We start from the raw sequence: 26,275 nt of genomic DNA on the forward strand, positions 1-26,275 counted from the left end.
TTCTGTCTTGTGTATAACAGGAGAATTGGGTTGGGGTGAGGTGTTTCTCTTGCAGGAGACACCTTTTTGCCTGGAAAACTAAATTTCCTGTAATTCCTTAAGCCTGTTCATCGACAATTAGGTACAAAAGAGCAGTGAGGTGGCTGCTCCATCAAACAGCGCGATTCCTAACAGTCTGGTGAGCCAGCTGGGACCCCGCAGCAAGAGACCCTCGAAGGGAGATGTTCGAATATTGGAAAATAGGCATTGATATTGTGGTAAATGCTCAAGGTATGGATGGCCAACGAGGTATGGCCATCTGAGGGGGCCGTTGGTCAGGTAAGGTCAACGTTTCTGTGGCTCACGTCAGCCTGGTTGAGCGGTTTATTGGTAAATACGGGATAATTGGATGCTCCAAAGGATCTGGTGACTTTAATCAGGATTTCCTGGGAAAGCTTCCCTGTTTCTCTGCTGGTATATCTCTGTCTGTTCCTTCAGGTTTGCCTGCTTCTCCTGCTTTATTGTCATCTCCCACCGTACTCATCGAAGCCCATACGCTGCAGCACATCATGCCGAATCCAGAATGCCAGACAGCCCGGCGAGGGTTACGTCTAGCTATAAGAGAATCTGGCTGGAGGAATAAATTGGTCTAAAATACAAGAAACTTGCCTGAGCAAGTACCTGGACACCCTTCTGAATATGCAGCCTGCCTCCAAGACAGGCTTGATGACAACACCAAGGCGGGCAGAAGTTAATTTTAAGGAAGCGCTGATGGCTAGCCTGTTTGTAAACCAAGCCGCTCCAACTATTCACAACAATTTAACTAAAAATGCTTTGTGGTAACGAGGACTCACAGAGATAATTTATATAACTGCTTTTTTCTCAATGGAAGAGATGAAAGGAAGAGAAAAGAAAAGCTACGTAAAAGAAAGAGAATGCTCATTTATTTACCAGTGGCAGCTTTTCAAGCACCGCGCAGAGCAGAGGGAACAAGAAGAAGGAATTGAGAAACAGGTATCATGGGATGCAAGGGTAGAGGAATGCCAGCTCAACAGGATCGTTGCAAATATTGTCATTAACCTGGAAATGGGAAGAGAGGGAATGCCCCCTAAAGCTGAGGGGTTCATATGGCTCTGGTGTGGACCCCACTGAGAAATAACGAAGGGAAGGAGTCACAGAACTCTGTGGAGCACAGTTCACTGGGTAACACCCCCATACTCCCCATAAAAAAGACCAAAGTTGGCCCAGATGGCAAGCTGGTATACTGATTTATACAGGATTTTGGGGCAATTAATCAAATTGTGGAAATACTGAGTATTCTTACCAACTTCATACAGCTGCTGCAAGACAAAGGGCACCGGGCGTCTCTTGCTGAGCTCCAGCTGTGTGAAAAAGAGAGCCCGTGGTCCAAGGACTGACACCTTAGAGTCATAAAATCATCCTCTGTTGCTGCAAGAGGTTTTTAGGAGAAAAAATCTCTCGTTTTGGGCCATCCACTTACCGTGATGGCAATCTATGCAATTATTGTTAATGTAACACGGACATTTGCTGTATACTCCATAACAGTTAATTGTTATGAATGTGTACTATTAGGATAGCCGAATATTAACTTAAAATAATACAATGTTTTAAATCTGGAAGAGGCTACGTTAGTACCGCTGGCCACAAGGTGGCGAATGGAACTCAGGTACGGGATTACCGGAGGTTTTCGCCCTGCCAAAAGTCTGTAATTTAGCAGAAAGCTCACCAAAAAGGTAAGTCTGCTGAAACTCGAGGGAGCAACGTGGCAGATGCACCACTAGAATAATTACCTGAGCTACGAAGTGCGGCATTTCCACCTTGCCATTAGAAACTATTTTATGAAAAGTTTACTCCCGAATTAAAACGCGGCTGGGGAAAGATCGGCGCGACAGCTACAGAAGATGGAGTGTGGGAAATCAAAGGAAAACCTGTCCTCCTATGCCGTGCCTTGGTCCCAGACACGGAATTCTTTGATGGAAAGGTCTGTGGCAATATTAAATATTTAATAGATGAAATAGCACAGCTGTGGGCGGCACCTGCAGCATTACAAGCTGCAAAACCTGCCTGTTGCGTCCTCAGTATTTTATTTGGGGAACCAGACGGTTTTATTAGGTACACGCTCTAAGATTGTAAGTCAGGACAGTTTTATTAGGTACATGCTCTGCTCTGTTCTTAACGTTGTAAGTCAGGAGTCGTGGATCCACGCCTGCAGCAAACTGGAAGGGAAAAAAAATCAGATTTATTTAGGTCGGAAAAGACCTTCAAGATCTTCAAGTGCAACCACCAAGTCCTGTAACATGCCTGAAGGCAAAAAAGCCTGTTCTCAACCCAAAAATAAGATTATATGCTAACTCTCAGCAGGGACATCCATGATGACTAGTAGAAATTAATTACTTTTTTGGGGAAATGCATTATGGACTATGATACCGGTGAGTTACGTCCTACTGGAGACCAACTGGCAGCCAGCGTTATGTCACCCGGTTTTAAATATCGTGGTGTTTTCTCTCAGGTATGATCAGGATACGTCTACAACAGCGTCCTGGGAGTTACTCGGTCACAGAACGAGCAGAAAAACTCTGCCCCTGTGTGATGTGAAGGCTGAAGGAGGGGGACGCCGCCTGGCCGCCATTTTGGGCGTTCCTCACAGGCCGCCATTTTGTCCACAGCTTGGTGCCGCCAAGCCATTGCGCTCCGACAAAATTTGTGGCTTTTTATCTAGAAAACGTGGAGCTGTGCCTCATTATTTTATGTATATAGGGAAAACTGCGTCGGGGGTGAGGTCTTTCTCCTGAGGGAGAGGCCGTTTGGCCCGGCAAAATAAAATTCTGCCTCATTTTTTTTAAGCTTCGTGTGAATCCTCGATGGCTGCCCGCAGAGGAGCAGTGAGGTGGCCGCCCTGTCGCGCAGCATGCTGGGAGATGTAGTTCGCGGCAGGCCGGCGGCGCGGGGCGTGCTGGGAGATGTAGGCGGCGGTGGCCCAGCCGCGCAGGGGATGATGGGGGATGTAGGCTGCGGCGGGCCGGCCGCGCGGGGTGTGCTGGGAGATGTAGGCGGTGGCGGGCCGACTGCAGGGGGCGCGATGGCAGGGTGCGAGGTGCGAGGCGCGGCTGAGGCGGAGATGGGGTCTGAGGGGAAACTGGGGGAAATGGGGGCTGTGGGGGTAAAGTGAGGGGAAACGGGGTCTGTGGGGGTAAAGTCAGGGGAAACTGGGATCTGTGGGGGTAAAGTGAGGGGAAACTGGGGTCTGTGAGGGGCAGCTGAGGGGAAATGGGGTCTGTGGGGGTAAAGTGAGGGAAATGGGGGCTGTGGGGGGAAACTGGGGGAAATGGGGGCTGTGGGGGTAAAGTGAGGGGAAACTGGGGTCTGTGAGGGGCAAAGTGAGGGGAAACTGGGATCTGTGGGGGTAAAGTGAGGGGAAGTGGGGTCTGTGGGGGTGGTTGAGGGGAAACTGGGGTCTGTGGGGATAAAGTGAGGGGAAATGGGGTCTGTGGGGGTAAAGTGAGGGGAAATGGGGTCTGTGAGGGGAAATGAGGGGAAACTGGGGTCTGTGGGGGTAAAGTGACAAACCCAACAGATGTGAGAGGGGCTGAGGGGGGAAATAGGGTCTGTGGGGATAAACTGAGGGGAAAATGGGGTCTGTGGGGGTAAAGTGAAGAGAAACGGGGGTCTGTGGGGGTAAAGTGAGGGGAAAATGGGGTCTGTGGTGTGAGGGCAGCTGAGGGGGAGAAATGGTGTCTGTGAAGGGCAGCTGAGAGCAAAGCGGCACCCGCGAAGGGCAGCTGGAGGGGAACGGTGCCCACAGGGGGTGGCCGAGGTGAGAGAATAGCACCTGGAAAGGAAAACGGCGCCGTGAGCGGTGCCTGAGGGGGACCCGGAGCCCGTGCGGGGGTGGCGGAGGTAAGGAACGGGCGCTGGCTTCGCCCTCAGGCCCACGTGCCCCGTCCTGTCCCCTCTCCTGTGCGCCTACCCCGCTCCTCTCCCCCCTCCCTGCCCCTCGTAGGGCTGGGATCTTTCCCCGTGCCCCTTGCACGCGCGTGTGCCCCGGTGTCGCGGGCGCTCCCTCGCTAAGCCGTTAATCTCCCGGCAGTGACGAGCCCCGGGGCTGCAGGAGGAGCTGTGGGGAGGGCCCAGACCCTGCAAACCACCCCCCGGCCCCCCCAAAATCCCCCCCCCAACCCTCCCCTACCACCCCCAAATCCCCCAGATCCCCACCACCACTCCCAAATCCCCCCCAAGAGCACCCGAACGCCCCAAAACCCTGCTGATAGCTTGAAGACACCCCAACCCCGCTGAACCCCCCCCCCCTAAAATATCCCCCCAGATCCCAGCACACCCCTCACGATGTCGGAGTCCGAGGAGAACGGAGAGGGTGAGTGTAGGGGATGTCCTGGGGGGGTCCCCAAAAGGGCTGCGAAGGTCCGGTGGGGGAAGGGGGGGGTTCCCAAAAGGGATATAGGACATTCTTGGGAAGATTTGGGGTTGTAGGGTGGTCCCCAATATATAAAGGGATCCCCACTGTATAGGGGGTCCCCGCTCTACAGGGATGTGGGAATTTGGGGGTGGTCCCTGCGTGTACTGGGTTTGGGGGGCCCTGAAGGGGGGGGGTCCAGGAGGGGTTGGGGGGATACAAGAGGAGTTTGGGGGTGTCCTTGCCATCCCCTCGACCAAATTCCCCCCCCCCCAGGCCCCCCCAAGGGGCTCCCGTCCTTCGCCGAGGCCATGGGGCAGCCCCTGGGGTGGCCGGTAGCCGAAGGCAACGGGGGGCCAGCGGAAGGGGGAACCCCCCCGGGCCACCGGCACCGCCGCCCCCCCCACGCCAAGCACAAGGGGCAAGGTTCTGGGGGGGTCCACCGCTCCCCCCGCGCCCTCTTCTGCCTCCGCCTCAACAACCCCATCCGCCGGGCGGCCATCAGCATCGTCGAGTGGAAGTAAGTTTGGGGTGGGGGGCACGGGAAACAGGGGGGGGACACGGGGGGGGGGGGGGGCCACGGGGACAAGTTTGGGGGGGGGATATGGGGAGATGGGGGGCATGGGGACAGGTTTGGGGGGGTGGGGGGACATGGGGACAAGTTTTTTGGGGGGATACAGGGATGGGGGCACAAGGGGGATTGGGGACAAGTTTTGGGGGGGTATTGGGGACATGGGGACAAGATTTGGGGGGAGATGGGGGACATGGGGACAAATTTGGGAGGAGATGGGGAAATGGGGAGCGTGGGGACAAGTTTTGGGGGGAGATGGGGGGGGGGCATGGGGACAAGTTTTGGGGGGAGATGGGGGACGTGGGGACAAATTTGGGGAGGAGATGGGGAGGGGGGGCAACAAGTTTGGGGGGGATTTGGGGGAGATGGGGGGGACATGGGGACAAGTTTTTTGGGGGGGGAGATGGGGACAAGTTTTTGGGGGGGGGCACGGGGACAAGTTTTTGGGGATATGGGGATATGGGGACAAGTTTTGGGGGGGTATTGGGGGACATGGGGACAAGTTTGGGGGGGAGATGGGGGACGTGGGACAAATTTGGGGAGGATATGGGGAAATGGGGGGCATGGGGACAAGTTTTGGGGGGGATATGGGGAGATGGGGGGCATGGGGACAAGTTTGGGGGGGATTTGGGGGGCTGGGGGGACATGGGGACAAGTTTTTTGGGGGGATAGAGGTATATGGGGGCATGGGGACAAGTTTTGGGGGGATATGGGGATATGGGGACAAGTTTTGGGGGGGTATGGGGGACATGGGGACAAGTTTTGGGGGGAGATGGGGAAATGGGGGGCATGGGGACAAGTTTTGGGGGGGGAGATGGGGAAATGGGGGGCATGGGGACAAGTTTGGGGGGGATAGAGGGAAATGGGGGGCATGGGACAAGGTTTTGGGGGGATATGGGGACATGGGGACAGGTTTTGGGGGGAGATGGGGGACGTGGGGACAAATTTGGGGAGGAGATGGGGAAATGGGGGCCATGGGGACAAATTTGGGGGGGGGATAGAGGGAAATGGGGGGGCTTGGGGACAAGTTTTGGAGCAATGGGGGTGAACAATGGAGGGGATGTGGGGCCGGGGGTGGAAAAGATGTTTTGGGGGGGGGGGGGGGGCACGAGGAAAACTGGGGGGGCTGCCCCCCCCCTGAACCCCACGGTGCCAGGCCCTTCGACATCCTCATCCTCGCCACCATCTTCGCCAACTGCGTGGCGCTGGGGGTCTACATCCCCTTCCCCGAGGACGACTCCAACGCCGCCAACCACAACCTGGTGAGGCCCCCCCCTCAAAAAAAAAAGGGGGGGGGGGCTGGGGGATGCCCCCCCCTCATTTTCCGGTCCCGGTCGGGTGCCGCTTTAGCTCATTAAGGGCTAACGACACGGCTTAACGAAGCCGCTTTGGGGATCAGGAGCCGGGGGGGGGCTACTCCGAGACTGGGGTGCCCCCCGCAGGGTGGTTTCGTTTGCGGGGGGGTCCCTCAGATAAATGGGGGGGGGGGTCAGTGGGGTCCCCCCCCGGAGCGTGTGCCGCACGTGTCCCCTCGCACACGCGTGTGCCGCCGCTGTAAGCCGCTTAGCGCTGGGGGGGGGGGGGGGGGGGGCGTTAATCCGGGCTTAGCGCCCTTGTCCCCGGGAGAAGGGGACGCTGGGAGGGCGGTGGCCCTGGGGACGCCGTGCCAGGTGACCCGTGCCCCCCCCCGCGCCCCCCCCCCCCAGGAGCAGGTGGAGTACGTCTTCCTCATCATCTTCACGGCGGAGACCTTCCTGAAGATCGTCGCCTACGGGCTGGTGCTGCACCCCAGCGCCTACATCCGCAACGGCTGGAACCTGCTCGACTTCGTCATCGTCGTCGTGGGGTGAGGACCCCCCCCCCGCTACGATTTTAGGGGCAAATAAAGCCCCGTGACCCCCCCCCCCCCCACCCCCAAAAAAACTTGTCCCCGCAGGCTTTTCAGCGTCGTCCTGGAGCAGGTGTCCCACAAGCCCGGCGAGGCGCACCACATGAGCGGCAAGCCGGGCGGCTTCGACGTCAAAGCCCTGCGCGCCTTCCGCGTCCTGCGGCCCCTGCGCCTCGTCTCCGGCGTCCCCAGTGAGGTTTTTTTTTTGGGGGATGGGGGGGATGAGGAAGGGGGAAAGGGGGGGGGGGGGGTCGCACCACACGTTTGGGGTGTCCCCCCCCCCCCGTCCCGCAGGCCTCCACATCGTCCTCAACTCCATCATGAAGGCCATGGTGCCGCTGCTGCACATCGCCCTCCTCGTCCTCTTCGTCATCATCATCTACGCCATCGTCGGCCTCGAGCTCTTCATCGGCCGCATGCACAAGACCTGCTTCTTCATCGGATCCGGTGAGGGGGTGCCCCCCCGAGACCCCCCCCCCCCCCCCCGCCCAGGACCCCCCATTTCCCTCCCCGCCCCCCCCCCCCAGCCCCGCCGCATCGGGGCGCCCTCGGTGACACCCGTGACGGGCGCCGGGGGGCAGCTGCGCCCGCCCCAGGACCCCCTCCCAGGACCCCCAGTGACCCCCCAACCTCCAACCCACCCCCGGGACCCCCCCACTGTCACCCAAGACCCTCAGCAGGGCCCCCCAGCACCCTCCAACCCCCCCCAGCACCCCCCAACCCCCCCCAACACCCCCCAACCCCCCCAGCACCCCCCAACCCCCCCAGCACCCTAACCCCCCCTCAGCACCCCCCAACCCCCCCAACCCCCCAACCCCCCAGCACCCCCCCCCCCCAGCACCCCCCAACCCCCCTCAGCACCCTCCAACCCCCCCAGCACCCTTGAGACCCCCCCACTCACTAAACCGAGACCCCCCTCCCCCCCTAAATTCCCAACTTCCCCCATTCCCCCACCCCCATAAACGGGGGTCTCTCAGCTCCCCCTCGCCCGGCAGCCCCCCCCTCGCCCAGCAGCCCCCCCGGACCACCTCAGGCTGCCCCCAAACCCCGTTTTTGGGGTGTTTAACCCCCCCCCCCCCCCCCAAAAAAAAAAAGACCTGGAGTCGGAGGACGACCCCTCGCCCTGCGCCTTCTCGGGCCACGGCCGCGCCTGCCTGCAGAACAACACCGAGTGCCGGGGCCGCTGGGAGGGCCCCAACGGAGGCATCACCAACTTCGACAACTTCTTCTTCGCCATGCTCACCGTCTTCCAGTGCATCACCATGGAGGGCTGGACCGACGTCCTGTACTGGGTGAGCTTCTTTTTTTTGGGGGGGGGGGCACCCCAAAATCCGCCACCCCACCCCCCGAAATCCGCCCCGTTATGTGGGTGGGCCCCGCTGCCTGCCTTTGGCATCCCCCGAGGGCCAGGCTTCCCTTTCGTCACCCCAAATTTCCCCCCCCCCAAAGCGTCACCTCAACCCCGTGGGGGTCACCCCAAATTCCACCCGCCCAAATTTCCCCTAAATTCACCCCAAATCCCGCCCCCCCCCCCAGATGCAGGACGCCATGGGCCACGAGCTGCCCTGGATTTACTTCGTCAGCCTCGTCATCTTCGGCTCCTTCTTCGTCCTCAACTTGGTCCTGGGGGTGCTGAGCGGGTGCGTAAGCCGTTCGCGTGTCGTTCGCGTGTCGTTAGCGTGTCAGGGCGGGGCGTGTGCCACACGTGTCCCCCCCCCTCAGGGAGTTCTCCAAGGAGCGTGAGAAGGCGAAAGCCCGCGGAGACTTCCAGAAGCTGCGGGAGAAGCAGCAGCTGGAGGAGGACCTGCGGGGCTACATGGACTGGATCACCCAGGCCGAGGACCTCGAGGGGGACGAGGACGAGCACGAGAAGCACCGTGCGTTTTTTTTTTGGGGGGGGGGGGGAACCCCTCGCGGGGACACCCCCACCTCCCAACCCCCCTGCCCCCCCCCCCCAAATCCCGCAGGTCTGACCACCGAGGAGCTGATGGGGAAGCGGAAGCCTCGCCTCAAGTGGCTGCGGCACGCCAGCCACTCCACCGACACCCACGGTAACGCCCCCCCCCCCCAAAATTGGGGCGTCCCCCCCCCCTTTTTCCCCCATCTGAGGGGTCCCCAGCCCCCCCCCGACCTTGTGTCCCCCCCCCCCCACCCCCCAGCCAGCCTCCCCGGCAGCGAGACGACGTCGGTCAACACCGAGATGGCCGGCGAGGAGGAGGCGCAGCCGAACGCCTGCGACCGCTGCCTGTGAGCGCCGAAATGGGGCCCCCCCCAAGACCCCCTGCAGCCCCCCCAGGGTGCTCTTCACCCCCCCTGTGTCCCCCCCCAGTGCTTCCTGTAGCCCCCCAGATCCCCCATAGCCCCGCTGGGACCCCAGCGTTGCCCCCGGGATGCCCTACAGCCCCCTGTATTCCCCCTGGGGCCCCCTTAGCTCCTTATAGTTCCCCCCAGGACCCCAAACCTGACCCTAGGATCCCCCCAGCTCCTTATAGTTCCCCCAGGACCCCAAAACTGATCCTGGGACCCCCGTAATTCCTTATAGTTCCCCCCAGGACCCCAAACCTCACCCTAGGATCCCCCCAGCTCCTTAGAGTTCCCCCCAGGACCCCAAACCTCACCCTAGGATCCCCCCAGCTCCTTATAGTTCCACCCCAGGACCCCAAAACTGACTCTGGGTTCCCCATAACTCCTTATAGTTCCCCCCAGGACCCCAAACCTGACCCTAGGATCCCCCCAGCTCCTTATAGTTCCACCCCAGGACCCCAAAACTGATCCTGGGACCCCCCCTTACTCGTTATAGTTCCCCCTAGGACCCCAAAACTGACTTTGGGACCCCCCCATGATTCATTGTAGATCCCCACAGACCCCAAAACTGATCCTGGCACCCCCCCCAGCTCCTTATAGTTCCCCCTAGGACCCCAAACCTCACCCTTGGACCCCCCCAGACTCCTTATAGATCCCCCCCAGACCCCAAAACTGACCTTTGGACCCCTGATGAGACAGACCATCTGGGATAACCCCCCCCGTCACACCCTCTGCGATCTCCTGTGCCCTCCCCGACCCCTGTTTTTGGGGTAACTTGATGCTTTTATTATTTATTTATTTATTTATTTATTTATTTAATTTATTTCCTCCTCCCCAGGGGCAAAATTACCAAGACAAAATTCTGGTGAGTGGCGAAAGGGGGACTGGGGGGGGGGGGGGGGGGGGGGGCCTGACACCGCCCTGCTTCCCCTATAACGCCCTGCGTTGCCCCCAAATCCTCTCTACCCCCCAAAAAATCCCATCTCTCCCCCCAACCCCCACCCCCACCCCCCCAAGGCGTCGCCTGCGCCGCCTGAACCGCGTGCTGCGCCGGCGCTGCCGCGGGGCGGTGAAGTCGGTGTCCTTCTACTGGACGGTGCTGCTGCTCGTCTTCCTCAACACCCTCACCATCGCCTCCGAGCACCACGGGCAGCCCCCGTGGCTCACCGAGACGCAAGGTCGGCGGGGCTGGGGGGTCCCAACCCCTCCCAACCCCTCCCAACCCCCCCCAACCGCACCCCCTGCGGGGTTTTGGGGCGTTATCCCCCCCCCCCCGTCTCGATTTTCGCCCCCTGCAGCCTACGCCAACAAGGCGCTGCTCTCGCTGTTCGCCGCCGAGATGGTGCTGAAGCTCTACGCCCTGGGGCCCTCGTGCTACTTCGCCAGCTTCTTCAACCGCTTCGACTGCTTCGTGGTGTGCGGCGGCGTGCTGGAGACGGCGCTGGTGGAGCGCGGCGCCATGGAGCCCCTGGGCATCTCCGTCCTGCGCTGCGTGCGCCTGCTGCGCGTCTTCAAGGTCACCAGGTGCGGGGACGGCGGCGCTGGGGACACCGGCGGTGTTGGGGACACCGGGGGTGGCACGGAGCCACTCGTCAGGCCCCCAAAGTGTCTGGTTGGTGGCACGGGGACGACACGGTGATGGGGACGGGGATGACACGGGGTTGGGGACATCGGGGGTGACGCAGCCATCTGTCACCGCCATGAATTACTTGGTGGCACGGGGACGACGCGGTGATGACGATGACAACGGTGACAGGGACCCCGCCGGGTGGCGCGCGGCGGGGCTTGCCGCCAGGAGGGGGTACGTAGGGGAGCCTGCCCCAGTGCTCCCAGTGCTCCCAGTGCCCCCCGCCCCCCCCCCCGCAGGCACTGGGCGTCGCTGAGCAACCTGGTGGGCTCGCTGCTGAACTCGATGAAGTCCATCGCCTCGCTGCTGCTGCTGCTCTTCCTCTTCATCATCATCTTCGCCCTGCTGGGCATGCAGCTTTTCGGCGGCCGCTTCAGCTTCGACGAGACCCAGACCAAGCGCAGCACCTTCGACACCTTCCCCCAGGCCCTGCTCACCGTCTTCCAGGTGCCCCCAAAAGCAGCGAGGGGACCCCCAAAAAACACCGGGGGGGAACCCGCAAGCCAGAGGGGAGACTCCCCCCCAAAAAACATGAGGGGGAACCCCAAAATCGGGGGGGGGGATCCCAGAAAACGTGGGGGAGAACATAAAAACATCGGGGAGACCCCAAAGACATGGAGGGGATCCCCAAACCATGAAGGGAGACCCCCAAAATCTGGGGGAGACCCCAAAACCATTGGTGGGGAGACCCCAAAACTATGGGGGGATCCCAAAACCACATGGGGAGACCCCAAAACCGTAGGGAGCCCCAAAAAGTGGCGGGGGATCCCCCCGTTGCGATCCTGCGGGGACGTGCATCCTCCCACCCTGATCAGGGAGGACTGGGAGGTGGTGGTATGCGGGGAGGGGGCGTACTGGGAGCACTGGGACGGGCTGGGAGGGGGGATGCTGAAGTTTTGGGGTCCCCCCCCCTCTGTTTTCCCCCAGATCCTGACGGGGGAGGACTGGAACGCGGTGATGTACGACGGGATCATGGCTTACGGCGGCCCCGTCTTCCCCGGGATGCTCGTCTGCATCTACTTCGTCATCCTCTTCATCTGCGGGAACTGTGCGTGGGCACTGGGAGCACTGGGAGCACTGGGAGGGGGGCGCCGGGGAACCGGGAGGGACTGGGAAGGGGGCGCTGGGGAACTGGGAGGGACTGGGGATGGTCCTGGGGAGCTGGCACAGGAGGCAACAAGCAGGGAATGGGAACCGAACGGTGCGGGGACACGGAGGGGGCTGGAAACACCCACTGGGGGGATACTGGGAGGCGCTGGGGGATACTGGGAGCACTGGTTAACCCCTTCCTCCCCGCAGACATCCTCCTCAACGTCTTCCTGGCCATCGCGGTCGATAACCTGGCGGACGGTGACAACATCAACTCGGGGGCCGAGGGCAAGAAGTGAGCCGGGGGGGGGGCGTCCTGGGGGGGGGACAGACGGACACGGGGGGGGGGACAGACAGACATCATGGGGGGGGGCACCAGCGTCCCCTGGCTGAGCCCCCTCTGCTTGTCCCCCCCCCAGGGACAAGGCCGGGGAGGCCGTCGCGGGGAGCCAGGACGTGAGCGTGAAGGTGAGCGCGAGCGGGTTTGCACGGCCCGACACGCGTGGGCGCCTCTTGCACACTCATCCCCCCCCCCCGTCCCCCCCCCCGCCCCCCCAGGTTGAAGGGGAGCAGCAGGAGGAGGAGGAGGAAGAGGAGGGGAGCGAGGAAGGTGAGGCCGGGACCCCCTGGGGGGCAGCGGAGGGCCCCCCCCCCCCCCCCCAACCCGTGACACCGGGGTCCCTGCAGGCGACGAGGAGGCCGGGGGGGAGCGGGACAGCCTGGGGGGGGCGCGGCTGGAGGGCCTGGAGGAGCCCCCCAAGAACAAGGTGGCGCCGATCCCCGAGGGCAGCGCCTTCTTCCTGCTGGGCAGCACCAACCCGTGAGGCTGGGGGCAACTGGGAGCACTGGGGGCAAACTGGGGGGAGCTGGGGGTGAGAAACACAAACTGGGGAGGGTGGGGGGACAGACTTTGGGGGGGATACTGGGAATAGGACAAACTTGGGGGGGGATACTGGGAATACTGGGATTGGGGGGTGCAAATGGGCGACTGGGGACACAAATGGGGGGGAATGGGGACACAAACTGGGGGGACTAGGAGCACTGGGACAGCAGGGCTGGGGATGCTGGGGGCGCTGGGACTGGGGGTGATTCCCTGTGGAGACCGGGGACGCTCTGGGAGAAACTGGAGGGAACTGGGACTAACTGGGAGTGCTGGGGGAGGGCGTCCCGGACAGCGGGCTGAGGGAGAACTGGGAGGAACTGGGAGCACTGGGAGGTGCTGACGCGTGCTCGGCGCAGGTTGCGGGTGCGGTGCCACGCCCTCATCCACCACCACGTCTTCACCAACCTCATCCTCGTCTTCATCATCCTCAGCAGCGTCTCGCTGGCCGCCGAGGACCCCGTGCGCGCCCACTCGCCCCGCAACCACGTGGGCTACTGGGCAGACTGGGCGGGACTGGGAGGAGCTGGGAGGAACTGGGATAAACGGAGCGGGTTGGGGGGGTGGGGGCTCCATCACCCCACGGCTGCCTGGGACCCACGCGCCCCACTGGTGGCCGGGGTGGGGGCAGAAATGGGGGGAACTGGGGGGGGATTTGGGGGGGTCCCTGGGGGTGTTTGGGGTGGGGGTCCTGGGGGGGGTCACCCCGTTTCCCCCCCTCCCCCCCCCCCCCACAGATCCTGGGCTACTTCGACTACGCCTTCACCTCCATCTTCACCGTGGAGATCCTGCTCAAGGTATTGGGGGGGGTGGGGTGGGGTTTTTGGGGGGGGTCCTGGGGTTTTTGGGGTCCCCGGGGGTTGGGGGGAGTCCTCGGGGGCTGGGGGGGGGCCTCCCCGGTGCTCACCGCCCCCCCCCCCCCCCCCCCCAGATGACGGCCTTCGGCGCCTTCCTGCACAAGGGCTCCTTCTGCCGCAACTGGTTCAACCTCCTCGACCTGCTGGTGGTCGGCGTCTCCCTCGTCTCTTTCGGCATCCAGTGAGCACTGGGGGCACTGGGAACACTGGGAGGGGCACTGGGAGCCCCGGGAGGGGCACTGGGAGGGGCACTGGGAGGGGCACTGGGAGCAGTGGGAATGCAGCTGGAGGCACAGAGAGTGTCAGTGCTCCTGGGAATGCTGCTGGGGGCACTGGGAGCCACTGGGAGTGCCTCTGGGAGCACTGGGAGCGCCCCTGGGGGCACTGGGAGCACTGGGAGCGCCCCTGGGGACACGGGTGTCCCCCGCCACCCGCGGCAGCTCCAGCGCCATCTCGGTGGTGAAGATCCTGCGCGTGCTGCGCGTCCTGCGGCCCCTGCGAGCCATCAACCGCGCCAAGGGCCTCAAGGTACGGCGCCGGGAGGGACTGGGGGGGGGGGGGGTACGCCCTTACTGGTGCCACTGGGAGCACCGGGATCCCCAGCACGCGGCGCGGGGCGTGCCTGGGGCGGTGGGCAGCGGTGGCGTGCTGGGGGGACTGGGAGAAGGGGGTGTCCCCAGCGTCCTGGTGTCCCCAGCACCCAGTGTCACAGCGTCCCCGTGTCCCCGACACCCATGCCCTGGTGTCCCCAACACCCATGCCGCGATGTCCCCATGTCCCCAATGTCCTGGTGTCCCTGACACCCATGTCATGCTGTCCCCATGTCCCCAATGCCCTGGTGTCCCCAGCGTCCTGGTGTCCCCAGCACCCGGTGTCACAGTGTCCCCGTGTCCCCAACACCCATGCCATGATGTCCCCGTGTCCCCAACGCCCCGGTGTCCCCAACACCCCCGTCACGCTGTCCCCGTGTCCCCGCCGCCCCCGTCACGCTGTCCCCGCGCCCCCAGCACCCATGCCATGCTGTCCCCGTGTCCCCAATGCCCTGGTGTCCCCCACTCCCATGTCACACTGTCCCTGTGTCCCCAACACCCATGTCACGACGTCCCCATGTCCCCAACGCCCTGGTGTCCCCAACACCCATGCCATGATGTCCCCAAGTCCCCAGTGCCCTGATGTCCCCAACACCCATGCCACAACATCCCCGTGTCCCCAATGTCCTGGTGTCCCCAACACCCATGCCATGATGTCCCCGTGTCCCCAACCCCCCGGTGTCCCCCATACCTGTGCCACGCTGTCCCCGTGTCCCCGCCGCCCCCGTCACGCTGTCCCCGCGCCCCCAGCACGTGGTGCAGTGCGTCTTCGTGGCCATCCGCACCATCGGCAACATCATGATCGTCACCACGCTGCTGCAGTTCATGTTCGCCTGCATCGGGGTGCAGCTCTTCAAGGTGGGCGCCCCCCTGCCCCGAGGGGGCCGGGACCCCCCCCCCAAAGGGGCCGGGACCCCCCCCAAAGGGGTCAGACCCCCCCCGAGGGGCCAGGACCCCCCCAAAGGGGCCAAGGACCCCCACGGCCCCTCTGATCCCCGTTTCCCCCAGGGCAAGTTCTACAGCTGCACCGACGAGGCCAAGCACACGCCTGGGGAGTGCAAGTGGGTCCTGCCCCCCCCCCCCCCCCATGGCCCTGAGTGTGAGTGTGAGTGTGAGCGTGAGTGTGAGTGTAGGCTGGGTGTGCGAGCGCGGGGCGCGAGGACGGGCTGAGTAAGCGGCGAGTTGAGCGGAGTGCTGAGTGGGGGCAGAGTGTTGTGAGCGGAGGCTGAGTGTGAGTGGGGTGTCTGAGTGTGAGTGCAGGCTGCGAGTGGGCTGTGTGTGGCTTGTGAGTGTCCTTGGAGTGTGAGTGGAGCGGCTGAAGGCAGGCTGGGAGTGTGGTTGTGAGTGTGGTTGGAGCGTGCGGCTTAGGTGGGTCCAGGCTAAGTGTAGAAGCTGTGAGCTGAGGGTGAGTGTAGGTGTGAGTGCGGGCTGAGTGTGAGTGCAGGTTGTGAGTGTGCACTATGAACCAAGAGTGAGTGTGACGGGTGAGTGGAGTGGGCGAATGTAGGGTGTGGAGTGAGTGTAGGCTGAGGAAGTGTGAGCTGAGTGTGAGTGCAGGCAGGGTACGAGTGGAGCATAGGCTGAGTGTGAGTGCGGGCAGGGTACGAGCGGAGCGTAGGCTGAGTGTGAGTGCTGGCTGTGAGTGTAGTTGAAGTGTGGGTGAATGAAATGCGGGTGGCTGATTAGGTTTGGAGTGAGGGCTGTGAGTGCGAGTGCGAGTGTAGGGTGTGAGTGTGCAGTATGAACTGTGAGTATGGCTGGAGTGTGAGTGGAGGGGGCGAACGCAGAGCGTGAGTGTGGGCTGAGCGTGAGTGTGGGCTGAAAAAGTGAGCGTGAGCGTGGTCGGAGCGTACGCGTGCAAACTGAGTGCCCTCTGAGTGTGAACATAGTGCGGGGAGTGTGGGCTGAGTCTGAGTGTGGGCTGAGTGTGGGCTGAGTGTGAGTGTGAGTGTGAGTGTGGGCTGAGCGGGTTCCCAGCCCAGCGCGTGCGCAGGGTGCGTGACGGCAGCGGGGCCGCCCTTGGGTCGCGTCGCGTTGCCCCCGCGCGCCCCCTCCCCCAGCCGCCGGGCGCGTTCCCGCTGCGCGAGGCCGGGGCCGTGCCCCCCCCGCGGTGTCCTCCCCCCCCCGCGGTGTCCCCCCCCCACCCCGTGGTGTCCCCCCCCCGCAGGGGCACCTTCCTGGTGTACAAGGACGGGGACGTGTCGCACCCCTCGGTGCGCGAGCGCCTGTGGCACAACAGCGACTTCAACTTCGACAACGTGCTGGCGGGGATGATGGCGCTCTTCACCGTCTCCACCTTCGAGGGGTGGCCCGCGTGAGTGGCCCCCCCCCCCCCCCCCCGCGGCGCTGGCACCCCGATAGGGCGCCGGCACCCCACTCTGGGGCCCCAGGGGGCCGGCACCCCCACCCTGCACCCACGTGGCGCTGACGCCCCAACGTGCACCTCCTTGGCGCGGGACACCCCAAATTCTTACCCCCCTGGGGCACTGACGCCCCGAGGTGCACCCTACGGGAGGCACTGACATCCCGAGGTGCACCTTTAGGGCACTGACACCCCGAGGTGCACCTTTAGGGCGCTGACGCCCCGATGTGCCCCCCCCCCCCCCCCCGTAGGGTGCTGACACCCCAACACCCTTGTGGTTTGACACCCCAGTGTCCATCTCCCCTGGGTGCTGACACCCCAACCTTCCTCCCCGTAGGGTGCTGACACCTCAACCTTCACCTTTAGGGCACTGACACCCCATAAACCCCCCCATAGGGTGCTGACACCCCAACCTGCACCCTTAGGGCACTAACACCCCAATGTGCCCCCCCCCATAAGGTGCTGACGCCCCAACCTGCACCCATAGAGTTCTGACACCCCAACCTCCCCCCCCCATAGGGTGCTGACACCCCAACCACCCCCCCCCATAGGGTGCTGACACCCCAACCTGCACCTTTATGGTCCTGACACCCCAATGTACCCCCCCATAAGGTGCTGACACCCCAATGTCCACCTCCCCTGGGTGCTGACACCCCAACCTCCCCCCCCCATAGGGTGCTGACACCCCCAACCTGCACCCATAGGGTACTGACACCCCAATGTGCCCCCCTCATAAGGTGCTGACACCCCAATGTCCACCTCCCTGGGTGCTGACACCCCAACCTCCCCCCCCCATAGGGTGCTGACACCCCCAACCTGCACCCATAGGGTACTGACACCCCAATGTGCCCCCCTCATAAGGTGCTGACACCCCAATGTCCACCTCCCCTGGGTGCTGACACCCCAACCTTCCTGCCCCATAGGGTGCTGACACCCCAATGTATCCCCCCATAGGGTGCTGACACCCCAATGTCCACCTCCCCTGGGTGCTGACACCCCAACCTTCCTGCCCCATAGGGTGCTGACACCCCAATGTACCCCCCCATAGGGTGCTGACACCCCCAACCTGCACCTTTATGGTCCTGACACCCCAATGTGCCCCCCCCATAGGGTGCTGACACCCCAGCCTGCACCCATAGGGCGCTGACAGCCACCCCATCGGGGCGCTGACCCCCCCAACCCCTTTCCCGCCCCCCCCCAGGCTGCTGTACAAGGCCATCGACGCCAACGCGGAGGACCAGGGCCCCATCTACAACTACCGCGTGGAGATCTCCATCTTCTTCATCGTCTACATCATCGTCATCGCCTTCTTCATGATGAACATCTTCGTCGGCTTCGTCATCATCACCTTCCGCGCCCAGGGCGAGAGCGAGTACCGCAACTGCGAGCTGGACAAGAACCAGGTGCGTGGGGCCCCCCCCGCGGTGCCTTGCGGCCCCCCCCGCGGTGCCGGTGGGTGCGTATTTGCGTCCTGCCCCCCCCCCCCCCCCGGCAGCGGCAGTGCGTGGAGTACGCGCTGAAGGCGCAGCCGCTGCGGCGCTACATCCCCAAGAACCGCAGCCAGTACCGCGTCTGGGCCATGGTCAACTCCACCGCCTTCGAGTACATCATGTTCGTCCTCATCCTCCTCAACACCATCGCCCTGGCCGTGCAGGTTCGGGGCTGGGGGGGGCAGGGGGGGGCATTTTGGGGTCGGCAGGGGGCGTTTTGGGGTCTGTGGGGGGCGTTTTGGGGTCCGTGGGGGGCATTTTAGGGTCGGTGGGGGGCATTTTGGGGTCCGTGGGGGGCGCTGAGGGGGCGTCAAGGGAGTATGGGGGTAGATAAAGCGTGCCGGGGGGCAGTTGGGAGCCTGGGGGGTGGGGGGGGCTTCTAAATGGCCCCGGGGTAATTAAGAAATGCTACTGGGGCAAGTTAATGCACCCCTGGGGGGCAGGGGGGGGATAGGGGGAATGGGGGGGCAGTAAAATGGCCCAAGGGGTCGGTAAGGGATGACAAAGGGGTGAGCGGGGGCCTTAGGGACCGTTAAAGCACCCCTGGGGGGGGCAGATTGGGACCCTGAGGGGTTTTAAATGACCTGGGGGTAATTAAGAGACGCTAGAGGGGCAATTAGGGCCCCTGGGGGCAGTTAAAAGACCCGTGGGGGGGCTGTTAGGGCCCCTAGAAGGAGACTGGGGGCAGTTAAAGGTCATGGGGGGGGTTGTAAGGGAATGGCAGGGGCAATTGAGGCTCCTGGGGCAGTTACAGCACCCCTGGGGGGCTCAAAAGGACCATGGGGGGGCTTTTAAATGGCTCGGGGGGGCTTTTAAATGGCCCAAGGGGGGCAGTTATGGCCACTGCAGGGGCAATGAGTGCCCTGGGGGGGGGGGGCAGTTAAAGCAACCTGGGGGGGCTGTTAGAGCACCCCAGGGTGTCAATTGGGTGTTCTGGGGGTGCCTTTAGCGTTCTGGGAGGGGCATTTAGGTGCTGGAGGGGGCATTTAAGGGTTGGGGGGGTGTTTAGGGTTGCGGGAGGGGGCAATTAAAGTGCCCCCCCCCAGCACTACGAGCAGTCAAAGCCGTTCAACTACGTGATGGACCTGCTCAACATGGTGTTCACCGGGCTCTTCACCGTCGAGATGCTGCTCAAGATCATCGCCTTCAAGCCCCGCGTAGGCTCACGGGGGGGGGTTACAACAAATCTGGGGGGGGTCTCATGGTGAGGGGGGGGGCGTTTTTGGGGTGCCCCCCCCCCCACGCTCACCTCCCCCCAGCACTATTTCTGCGACGCTTGGAACACCTTCGACGCCCTCATCGTGGTGGGCAGCGTGGTGGACATCGCGGTCACCGAGGTCAACGTGAGTCACCCCCGCCTCTTCTTTGTGGGGTGGGGGGGGGGGGTCCCCAAAACTTTGCGGGGGGGGTCCCCTGCTTTTTGGGACCCCCCCCCACCGGGTCCGTGTCCTCGCGTCCATCTCCATCCGTCTGTCCGCCATCTCCATCCGTCTCCACCCGCGCCGTGCGTGCCTGCAACAGAACGGGGGGCACGTCGGTGAGGTAGGGGGCGTCCGTCCCCCCCCTCTAAGTATGTGGGGGGGGGGGATGTGGGGAGTGGGGGGGCTCTGAGGGGGGGTCTCCTCACCCCCCCCCGTGCCCCCCACCCCTCGCAGAGCTCGGAGGACAGCTCCCGCATCTCCATCACCTTCTTCCGCCTCTTCCGCGTCATGCGCCTGGTGAAGCTGCTCTCCAAGGGCGAGGGCATCCGCACGCTGCTCTGGACCTTCGTCAAATCCTTCCAGGTTCGGGGGGGGGGGACACGGGGACAAAACGTGGGCACCGCTGGGGGGCCGCACACCGCGGGGGGGGGGCCACGGGACACCAGGGACCCCCCCCCCGTTGTCCCCTACCGCCACGCTGGTGCCGCACCCCGCAGGCGCTGCCCTACGTCGCCCTGCTCATCGCCATGATCTTCTTCATCTACGCCGTCATCGGCATGCAGGTGAGGCGCGCGTGCGAGGGGCGCGTGCGAGGGGCGCGTGCGAGGGGCGGGGAGGGCGGGGGGGTCCCTCAGGAACCCCCCTCCCCGCCCCTTCTCGTCCCCCAAGACCTTCGGGAAGGTGGCGCTGCAGGACGGGACCCAGATCAACCGCAACAACAACTTCCAGACCTTCCCCCAGGCCGTGCTGCTGCTCTTCAGGTGCGGCTCTGGGGTCCCCTATGGGTCCTATAGGGTGCCCTATAGGGTGCCCAGGGTCTTTTGGGGTCCCTGTAGTGTGTGGGGGGGTGAGGGGGGCGCCGCACGGTTCCTGTAGGGTCCCTGTGGTGTTTAAGTGGCCTGGCAGGGGCGTGGGAAGGGTCCCTGTGGGGGGTGTGGGGGGGTTCCTATGGCTTCTGGGGGTTCCTATAGGGTCCCGGTGGGGTTTGGAGGTCCCTGTAGTGGCCGTACAGCATCTCTATAGGGTCTGGGTGTCACTGCATGGTTCCTATAGAGCCTTTATGGGGTCTGGGGGTCACCGCATGGTTCCTAAAGGGTCCTAGCGGAGCCCGGGGACCACCGTAGGGTCACTGCAAGTCTTTGTAGGGTCCCCACCAAGTCCTTATAGGGTCCGCGGGGCTGCGTGGAGAGTACCTACACGGTCCCTATGGGGTCTGTGCCCGCCTGCGGGTTTGCTATGGGGGTACAGGGGGCTCCTGTGGGGTCCGCGAGTCCCTGCAGGGTTCTCACGGGGACCCTCTGTGGGGTCCTGGAGTCCCTGCGGGGTCCCCACCACCTCCCTACGGGGTCTGCGGGTCACCCCAGCCCACCTATAGGGGCATCCTGGTGGGGGTAGGGGTTATGGGGGGGGGGTCCGGAGGGGCCCTATAGGCGCCAGCCGGGCGTGCGGGGCGCAGGTGCGCCACGGGGGAGGCGTGGCAGGAGATCATGCTGGCCAGCCTGCCCGGCAAGCGCTGCGACCCCGAGTCGGACGCGGGGCCCGGCGAGGAGTTCACCTGCGGCAGCAACTTCGCCATCGTCTACTTCATCAGCTTCTTCATGCTCTGCGCCTTCCTGGTGAGCCCCGTGGCGCCGCCCCATGGCGCGGCGCTGCCCCACGGCGCTGCCCTGCCCCACGGCGCTGCCCCACGGCACTGCCCCGCCCCACCCGAAACACCACGCAGCTCTGGTGCGACACCCCCCAGCCCTACAGCAAGAAGCGCACGCTGCGGCAAGAAACCCCATAACCAGCCCCATAGCGAGCCCCTCAGCCCCACGGCAAACCCCCCAGCCCCACGGCGAGCCCCCCAGCCCCACGGCGAGCCCCCCCCAGCTCCACAGCGAGCCCCCCCAGCCCCACGGCGAGCCCCCCCCTCCCCAGATCATCAACCTCTTCGTGGCGGTCATCATGGACAACTTCGACTACCTGACGCGCGACTGGTCCATCCTCGGCCCCCACCACCTCGACGAGTTCAAGCGCATCTGGTCCGAGTACGACCCCGCCGCCAGGTCTGGCACCGGCACAACCCCACCCCCCATAACACTGTGACCCCCCCCTCGTCACCCTCACCCCCCCCAACTTGTCACCCTCCACCCCCCCCACCCCCCCCGGCCGCAGGGGTCGCATCAAGCACCTGGACGTGGTGACGCTGCTGCGCCGGATCCAGCCCCCCCTGGGCTTCGGGAAGCTCTGCCCCCACCGCGTGGCCTGCAAGGTGCTCGGGTGCACCGTGATGGGGGGGGGGGGTCGCCCCCTGCTCCCCCCCACCCCGTTTACCCATTGTCTGCCCCCCCCCGCAGCGCCTGGTGGCCATGAACATGCCGCTCAACTCGGACGGCACCGTCACCTTCAACGCCACCCTCTTCGCCCTCGTCCGCACCTCCCTCAAGATCAAGACGGAAGGTTTGGGGCCGGGGGGGGGGGTGACACTGAGCTGGGGGGGGGGGTGTGACAGGAAGGTGGGGACACCCCCTTCCCATTCCCTGCTGTCCTGCGTGTCCCCCCCCCCCCAAAAAAAAAGGGAACCTGGACGTGGCCAACAAGGAGCTGCGGGCCGTCATCAAGAAGATCTGGAAGAGGACCAAGCCCAAGCTGCTGGACGAGGGTCATCCCCCCGCCGGAGGGTGAGCGCCCCCCGTCCCCCCCCAATTTGGGGACACTTTTAGGGTGGGGGGGGCCACTCCTGGTGTCCCTGACCCCCCACCCCCCCACCCCCCAGAGGAGGAGGTGACGGTGGGGAAGTTCTACGCCACCTTCCTGATCCAGGACTACTTCCGCAAGTTCCGGCGGCGGAAGGAGCGGGGGATGCTCGGCCCCAGCGCCGGCCCCAGCAACGAGCGCGCCCTGCAGGTGGGTCGGGACCCCCCCCGCCCCCAAAAAAACGATGGGGTGGGGGCGGCCGTCGTGCCCTCCCCCCCCCCTTATTTTTTGCCCACCTCCCCCCCAGGCCGGGCTGCAGACGCTGCAGGCGCTGGGCCCCGAGATGCGGCGGGCGCTGAGCTGCGACCTGGAGGGGGACGAGGGCCCCGCGGGCACCCCGGAGGAGCAGCTGACCTACGCCGTAAGCCCCGCCCCCATCGGCCACGCCCTCGCAGGCCACGCCCCCCACCGGACACACCCTCATAGGCCACGCCCACCCCTCCGCCCGCAGCCCCCTGAGGCCCTGTATGGCTCCGCCCCCAGCCCCCCCGGGCTGGCCGAGTCCCCGAAGGCCGCCAGCCCCGTCCCCACTGAGGGGGAGGACCCCGCGCCCCTGCCCCACCTCGTCACCCACCGCCGTGGCGGCAGGTAGGGGGGGGGGCACCCAAAAAGGGGGGGGGGGGGGGGGTCGGCGGACGGACGGACAGGGGGCGACCCTAAATGGGGCGAGGGCACCCTAAAGGGGGCACCCTAAGGGTTGTGTGGGGCACCCTAAGGGGTTGGGAGCACCCTGAAGGGTGGGGGGGGGGCACCCTAAAGGGGGGGGGCACCCTATGGGGCAAAGGGGTGGGGGGGCACTGGGGGGGGGGGGTGGGGGGGGGACCCTAAAGGGGGGGGGCACGCTAAAGGGGTTGGGAGCACCCTAAAGAGATGGGGAGGGCACCCTAAGAGGAAGGGTGGGCAGGGTGGGGGGGGAAACCCTAGAGGGTACGGGGGGCACACTGGGCGGGGAGGGAAACAAAGGGGTAGGGGGGCCCCTTAAGAAGGTGGGCAGGGTGGGGGGGGACCCTAAAGGGGTATGGGGGCACCTAGAGGGTACGGGGGGGGCACGCTAAAGGGGTTGGGAGCACCCTGAGGTGAAGGGCACCCTAAGTGGGGGAGGGGTGGGGGGGCACCCTCAGGGGTGGGGGAGCACCCTCAGGGGTGTGGGGGGGACTCTGGGGGCACCGTGGCACCCCCGTAGGGATGGATGAGAGGGGGGGGGGCGGGGGTGGGGGGACACAAACCCCCCCCACTCCCTCAACCCCCCACGTGCAGGCGGCGCTCGGCTGGGGAGCGCGGCCCCCACCCCGTTGCTGGGGGGCAGGAGGAGGCAGCGCCCCTCGAGGACGGGGAGGAGCCGGAGGACGGCGGGCCGCGAGGACGACACCGAGGGCCCGGCCGCCCGCCACCGCTGGGCTGGGGACAGGTACGGGGGGGGGGGGGGGGGCACAGCCCCTATAACCCCCCCCACCGGCCCCCTAACGCCTTCTTGTCCCCCCTCCGCAGGCGGCTGGGACCCTCGGCCATCCCCCGCTGGGCCGGGGGGGCCTCGCGGGGGGGCTCGCTGCCGCTGCCCCCCCGCCACTTCGCCCTGCACAACGGGGCGCTGGAGGGGCAGCAGCTCAAGAGGCGCCGGCTCCTGCCCCCCACCCCCCGCAGGTAGGGGGCGGGGCTTCTGGGGACCCCCCCCCCCTTCAAATACACCTTGGGGGGGGGCTTTGGGGAAAGGGGGGGGTACTCACTGAGCCCCCCCCCAAAGGCCGGAAGCCGTCCTTCACCATCCAGTGCCTGCGGCGCCAGGGGAGCTGCGAGGACGAGCCCATCCCCGGCACCTACAACCCCTCGGGCCCCCCCGGCCCCGCGAGGCCCCAGGTACCGCGTGTGACACGCGTGTGACACGCGTCACCCCCACGTGCGTGTCCCTGCCCCCTCGAATGACGTGTGTGTGTGCCCCCGTCCCCCCCCCCAGGGCTACGGCAGCTCCGAAACCTGGCGCCTGGGGGGGCTCCTCGCACGCCTGGGCCGCCGCCGCCGCCACCCCCCGCGGCCACGTCCTCTACGCCCCCCTCATCCTCGTGGAAGGGGGGGCGGCGGCGGCGGGGGGGGCCGGCGGCAGCCTCCCCCCGCTCTCCCCCGCTGGATTTTAGGGGAACGCGGCCCCCAGGGCCCCCTCCGCTTGCCGCTGGGCCGCGGCTCCGCCGACAGCCTCGTGGAGGCCGTGAGTCCCCCCCCTCCTCCTCATCCTCCTCCCCGCGTCCTCTCCGCAGCGGGATTTAACGAGGAGTTTAACGGGGTGTCCCCCCCCCCCCCCCCTAAAAAATAATAATAATAATAATCCCACAGGTACTCATCTCGGAGGGGTTGGGGCTGTTCGCCCGCGACCCCAAATTCGTGGCGGTGGCCAAGCGGGAGATCGCCGACGCCTGCGAGCTGACGATGGACGAGATGGAGAGCGCCGCCGCCGACCTGCTCACGCGCCGCCGCCGCACGCATGCCGCCGCCGCCGCCCGGCCCCCGTCTACAGCGACGAGGAACCGCTGCGGCCGCCGGCCGAGGAGGAGCTGGCCGACGAGATGGCTTGTGTGGGGGGGCCCTAAATTTGGGGGGGGGGGCGGGGGTTTAAAAATTGGGGGGGGGGTACGGCAAAAATTAGGAGTATTTCAAAAATCGGGGGGGGGTAACTCGCAAATGGTGGGGTATGCCAAAGGATAGGGTCAGGGCAAAAATGGGGGGCATGGCAAAAAAGGGGGGGGCATGGCAAAAAAGGGGGGGCATGGCAAAAAATGGCAAAAAAAGGGGGGGCATGGCAAAAAAGGGGGGCATGGCAATAAAGGGGGGGCATGGCAAAAAAGGGGGGGCATGGCAATAAAGGGGGGGCATGGCAAAAGGGGGGGGCATGGCAAAAAAGGGGGGGCATGGCAAAAAAGGGGGGCATGGCAAAAAAGGGGGGGGCATGGAAAAAAAGGGGGGCATGGAAAAAAAGGGGGGGCATGCAATAAAGGGGGGGGCATGGCAATAAAGGGGGGCATGGCAATAAAGGGGGGGGCATGGCAAAAAAGGGGGGCACGTCATAAAAGGGGGGCACGTCATAAGTGTGGGGGGGGAGGGGTGTCTGAGGAATGGGGGGCATGGCAAAAATTTGGGTGATTTCAAAAATGAGGGGGTATCCGGCAAAGGGTGGGGTATGAGTAAGAATAAGGTCGATTTATAAAACGGGGGGGCACCTCATAAATTGGGGGGCACGTCATAAATTGGGGGGCATGGAAAAGAAAAAAAGGGGGACACTTCGTAAATGGGCATGGCAAAAAAAATTGGGGGCACCTCACAAATGGGGGCCACCTCATAAATGGGGGGGCATCCTAAAAAAAAGGGGTCTCCCTTCTGAAGGGGGGTTAACCTCAAAAATGGGGGTTACCTCAAAATTTGGGGTCAGCTAAAGAATGGGGGGGGTCTTGCCAAAAAAAAGGGGGGGGTACTCCAAAAAGTCGGGGGTCACCTTCTGAAATAGGGGGCGGGGCCAAAAGGGGGAGAAATTACCTCAGAATAAGAGGAGGAGAATAATCCCAAAACGGGAAGGGATTAACGCATAAAAAGGGGGATTTCACCTCAAAAAAACGCGAGTTACCTGCAAAAACGGGGGGGGGGGGTAACCTCAATAAAGGGAGGGTCAGCTCAGTCACGGGGGTTTAAAATGGGAAAAAAAAAAAAGTGACGTTACCTCAGAAAAATAGTGGGGAGAACGGATTTTTTTTTTTTTTAAATAATCATAGAAAAGAGGTGTTTTAATTGAAAAAAACAAGGGTTTTTACCTCAGAACTTTTTTAAATCTTAGAGAAAAGGGAGTTACGAGTAAAAAAGTGAGTCTTAGCTTAAAAACGAGGCGGTTTTACCTCAGAAAATGTAGTTTTACATGAAAAAGCTTTTTTAAACCTCAAGTGTTATGTCATCTCATTAACGAGAGGTTTTTACCTCAAAAAAAGGGGGTAGGCTACCCCAGAAAGGTAAGGGGAGGTTAGCCCCAAAATGGGGAGGGGGAGTGTTAACCTCAAAAAAAAAAAGCTCGTTTT

At 63.8% G+C, this 26,275-nt stretch overlaps 1 protein-coding gene and 1 long non-coding RNA gene across 3 annotated transcripts; one reads left to right on the forward strand and one right to left on the reverse strand.

Moving 5' to 3' along the window:
* The first annotated feature begins 617 nt into the window (after nt 1-617).
* CACNA1F (calcium voltage-gated channel subunit alpha1 F) lies at nt 618-24,805 on the forward strand. The gene is given in 54 exon segments (XM_066984750.1): nt 618-3,094; nt 3,744-3,897; nt 4,322-4,369; nt 4,685-4,928; nt 6,136-6,241; nt 6,686-6,825; nt 6,916-7,058; nt 7,162-7,314; nt 7,963-8,159; nt 8,404-8,507; nt 8,590-8,744; nt 8,835-8,918; nt 9,027-9,114; nt 10,010-10,036; nt 10,189-10,349; nt 10,470-10,695; nt 11,038-11,245; nt 11,726-11,846; nt 12,098-12,182; nt 12,307-12,355; nt 12,446-12,497; nt 12,575-12,707; nt 13,127-13,256; nt 13,505-13,564; nt 13,699-13,805; nt 14,065-14,152; nt 14,965-15,072; nt 15,223-15,275; nt 16,382-16,528; nt 17,778-17,979; nt 18,072-18,230; nt 19,113-19,223; nt 19,326-19,409; nt 19,588-19,608; nt 19,722-19,850; nt 19,985-20,050; nt 20,157-20,248; nt 20,944-21,103; nt 21,408-21,535; nt 21,645-21,741; nt 21,827-21,929; nt 22,048-22,130; nt 22,132-22,150; nt 22,246-22,376; nt 22,474-22,587; nt 22,678-22,814; nt 23,484-23,634; nt 23,715-24,080; nt 24,178-24,207; nt 24,209-24,340; nt 24,343-24,426; nt 24,552-24,695; nt 24,697-24,716; nt 24,718-24,805. Coding segments are annotated over 52 exon segments (6,048 nt in total). The 5' UTR covers nt 618-3,094; nt 3,744-3,897; nt 4,322-4,341.
* LOC136787528 (uncharacterized) lies at nt 8,567-19,890 on the reverse strand. 2 transcript variants are annotated; one of them, XR_010826918.1, is made up of 9 exons: nt 19,754-19,890; nt 19,316-19,578; nt 19,152-19,253; nt 17,836-17,964; nt 16,388-16,510; nt 14,906-15,047; nt 13,032-13,303; nt 10,475-12,138; nt 8,567-8,641 (listed from the first exon to the last, which is right to left on the reverse strand). It is a non-coding gene; the product is annotated as an uncharacterized lncRNA (long non-coding RNA). The 2 variants fall into 2 exon arrangements; XR_010826919.1 differs by lacking the exon at nt 8,567-8,641 and having other exon boundaries at nt 10,178-10,712; nt 11,060-12,138.
* Nucleotides 24,806-26,275: the final 1,470 nt, after the last annotated feature.

This window comes from Anser cygnoides, chromosome 29 (genome assembly GCF_040182565.1).
Source record: "Anser cygnoides isolate HZ-2024a breed goose chromosome 29, Taihu_goose_T2T_genome, whole genome shotgun sequence".
NCBI lineage: Eukaryota > Metazoa > Chordata > Aves > Anseriformes > Anatidae > Anser > Anser cygnoides.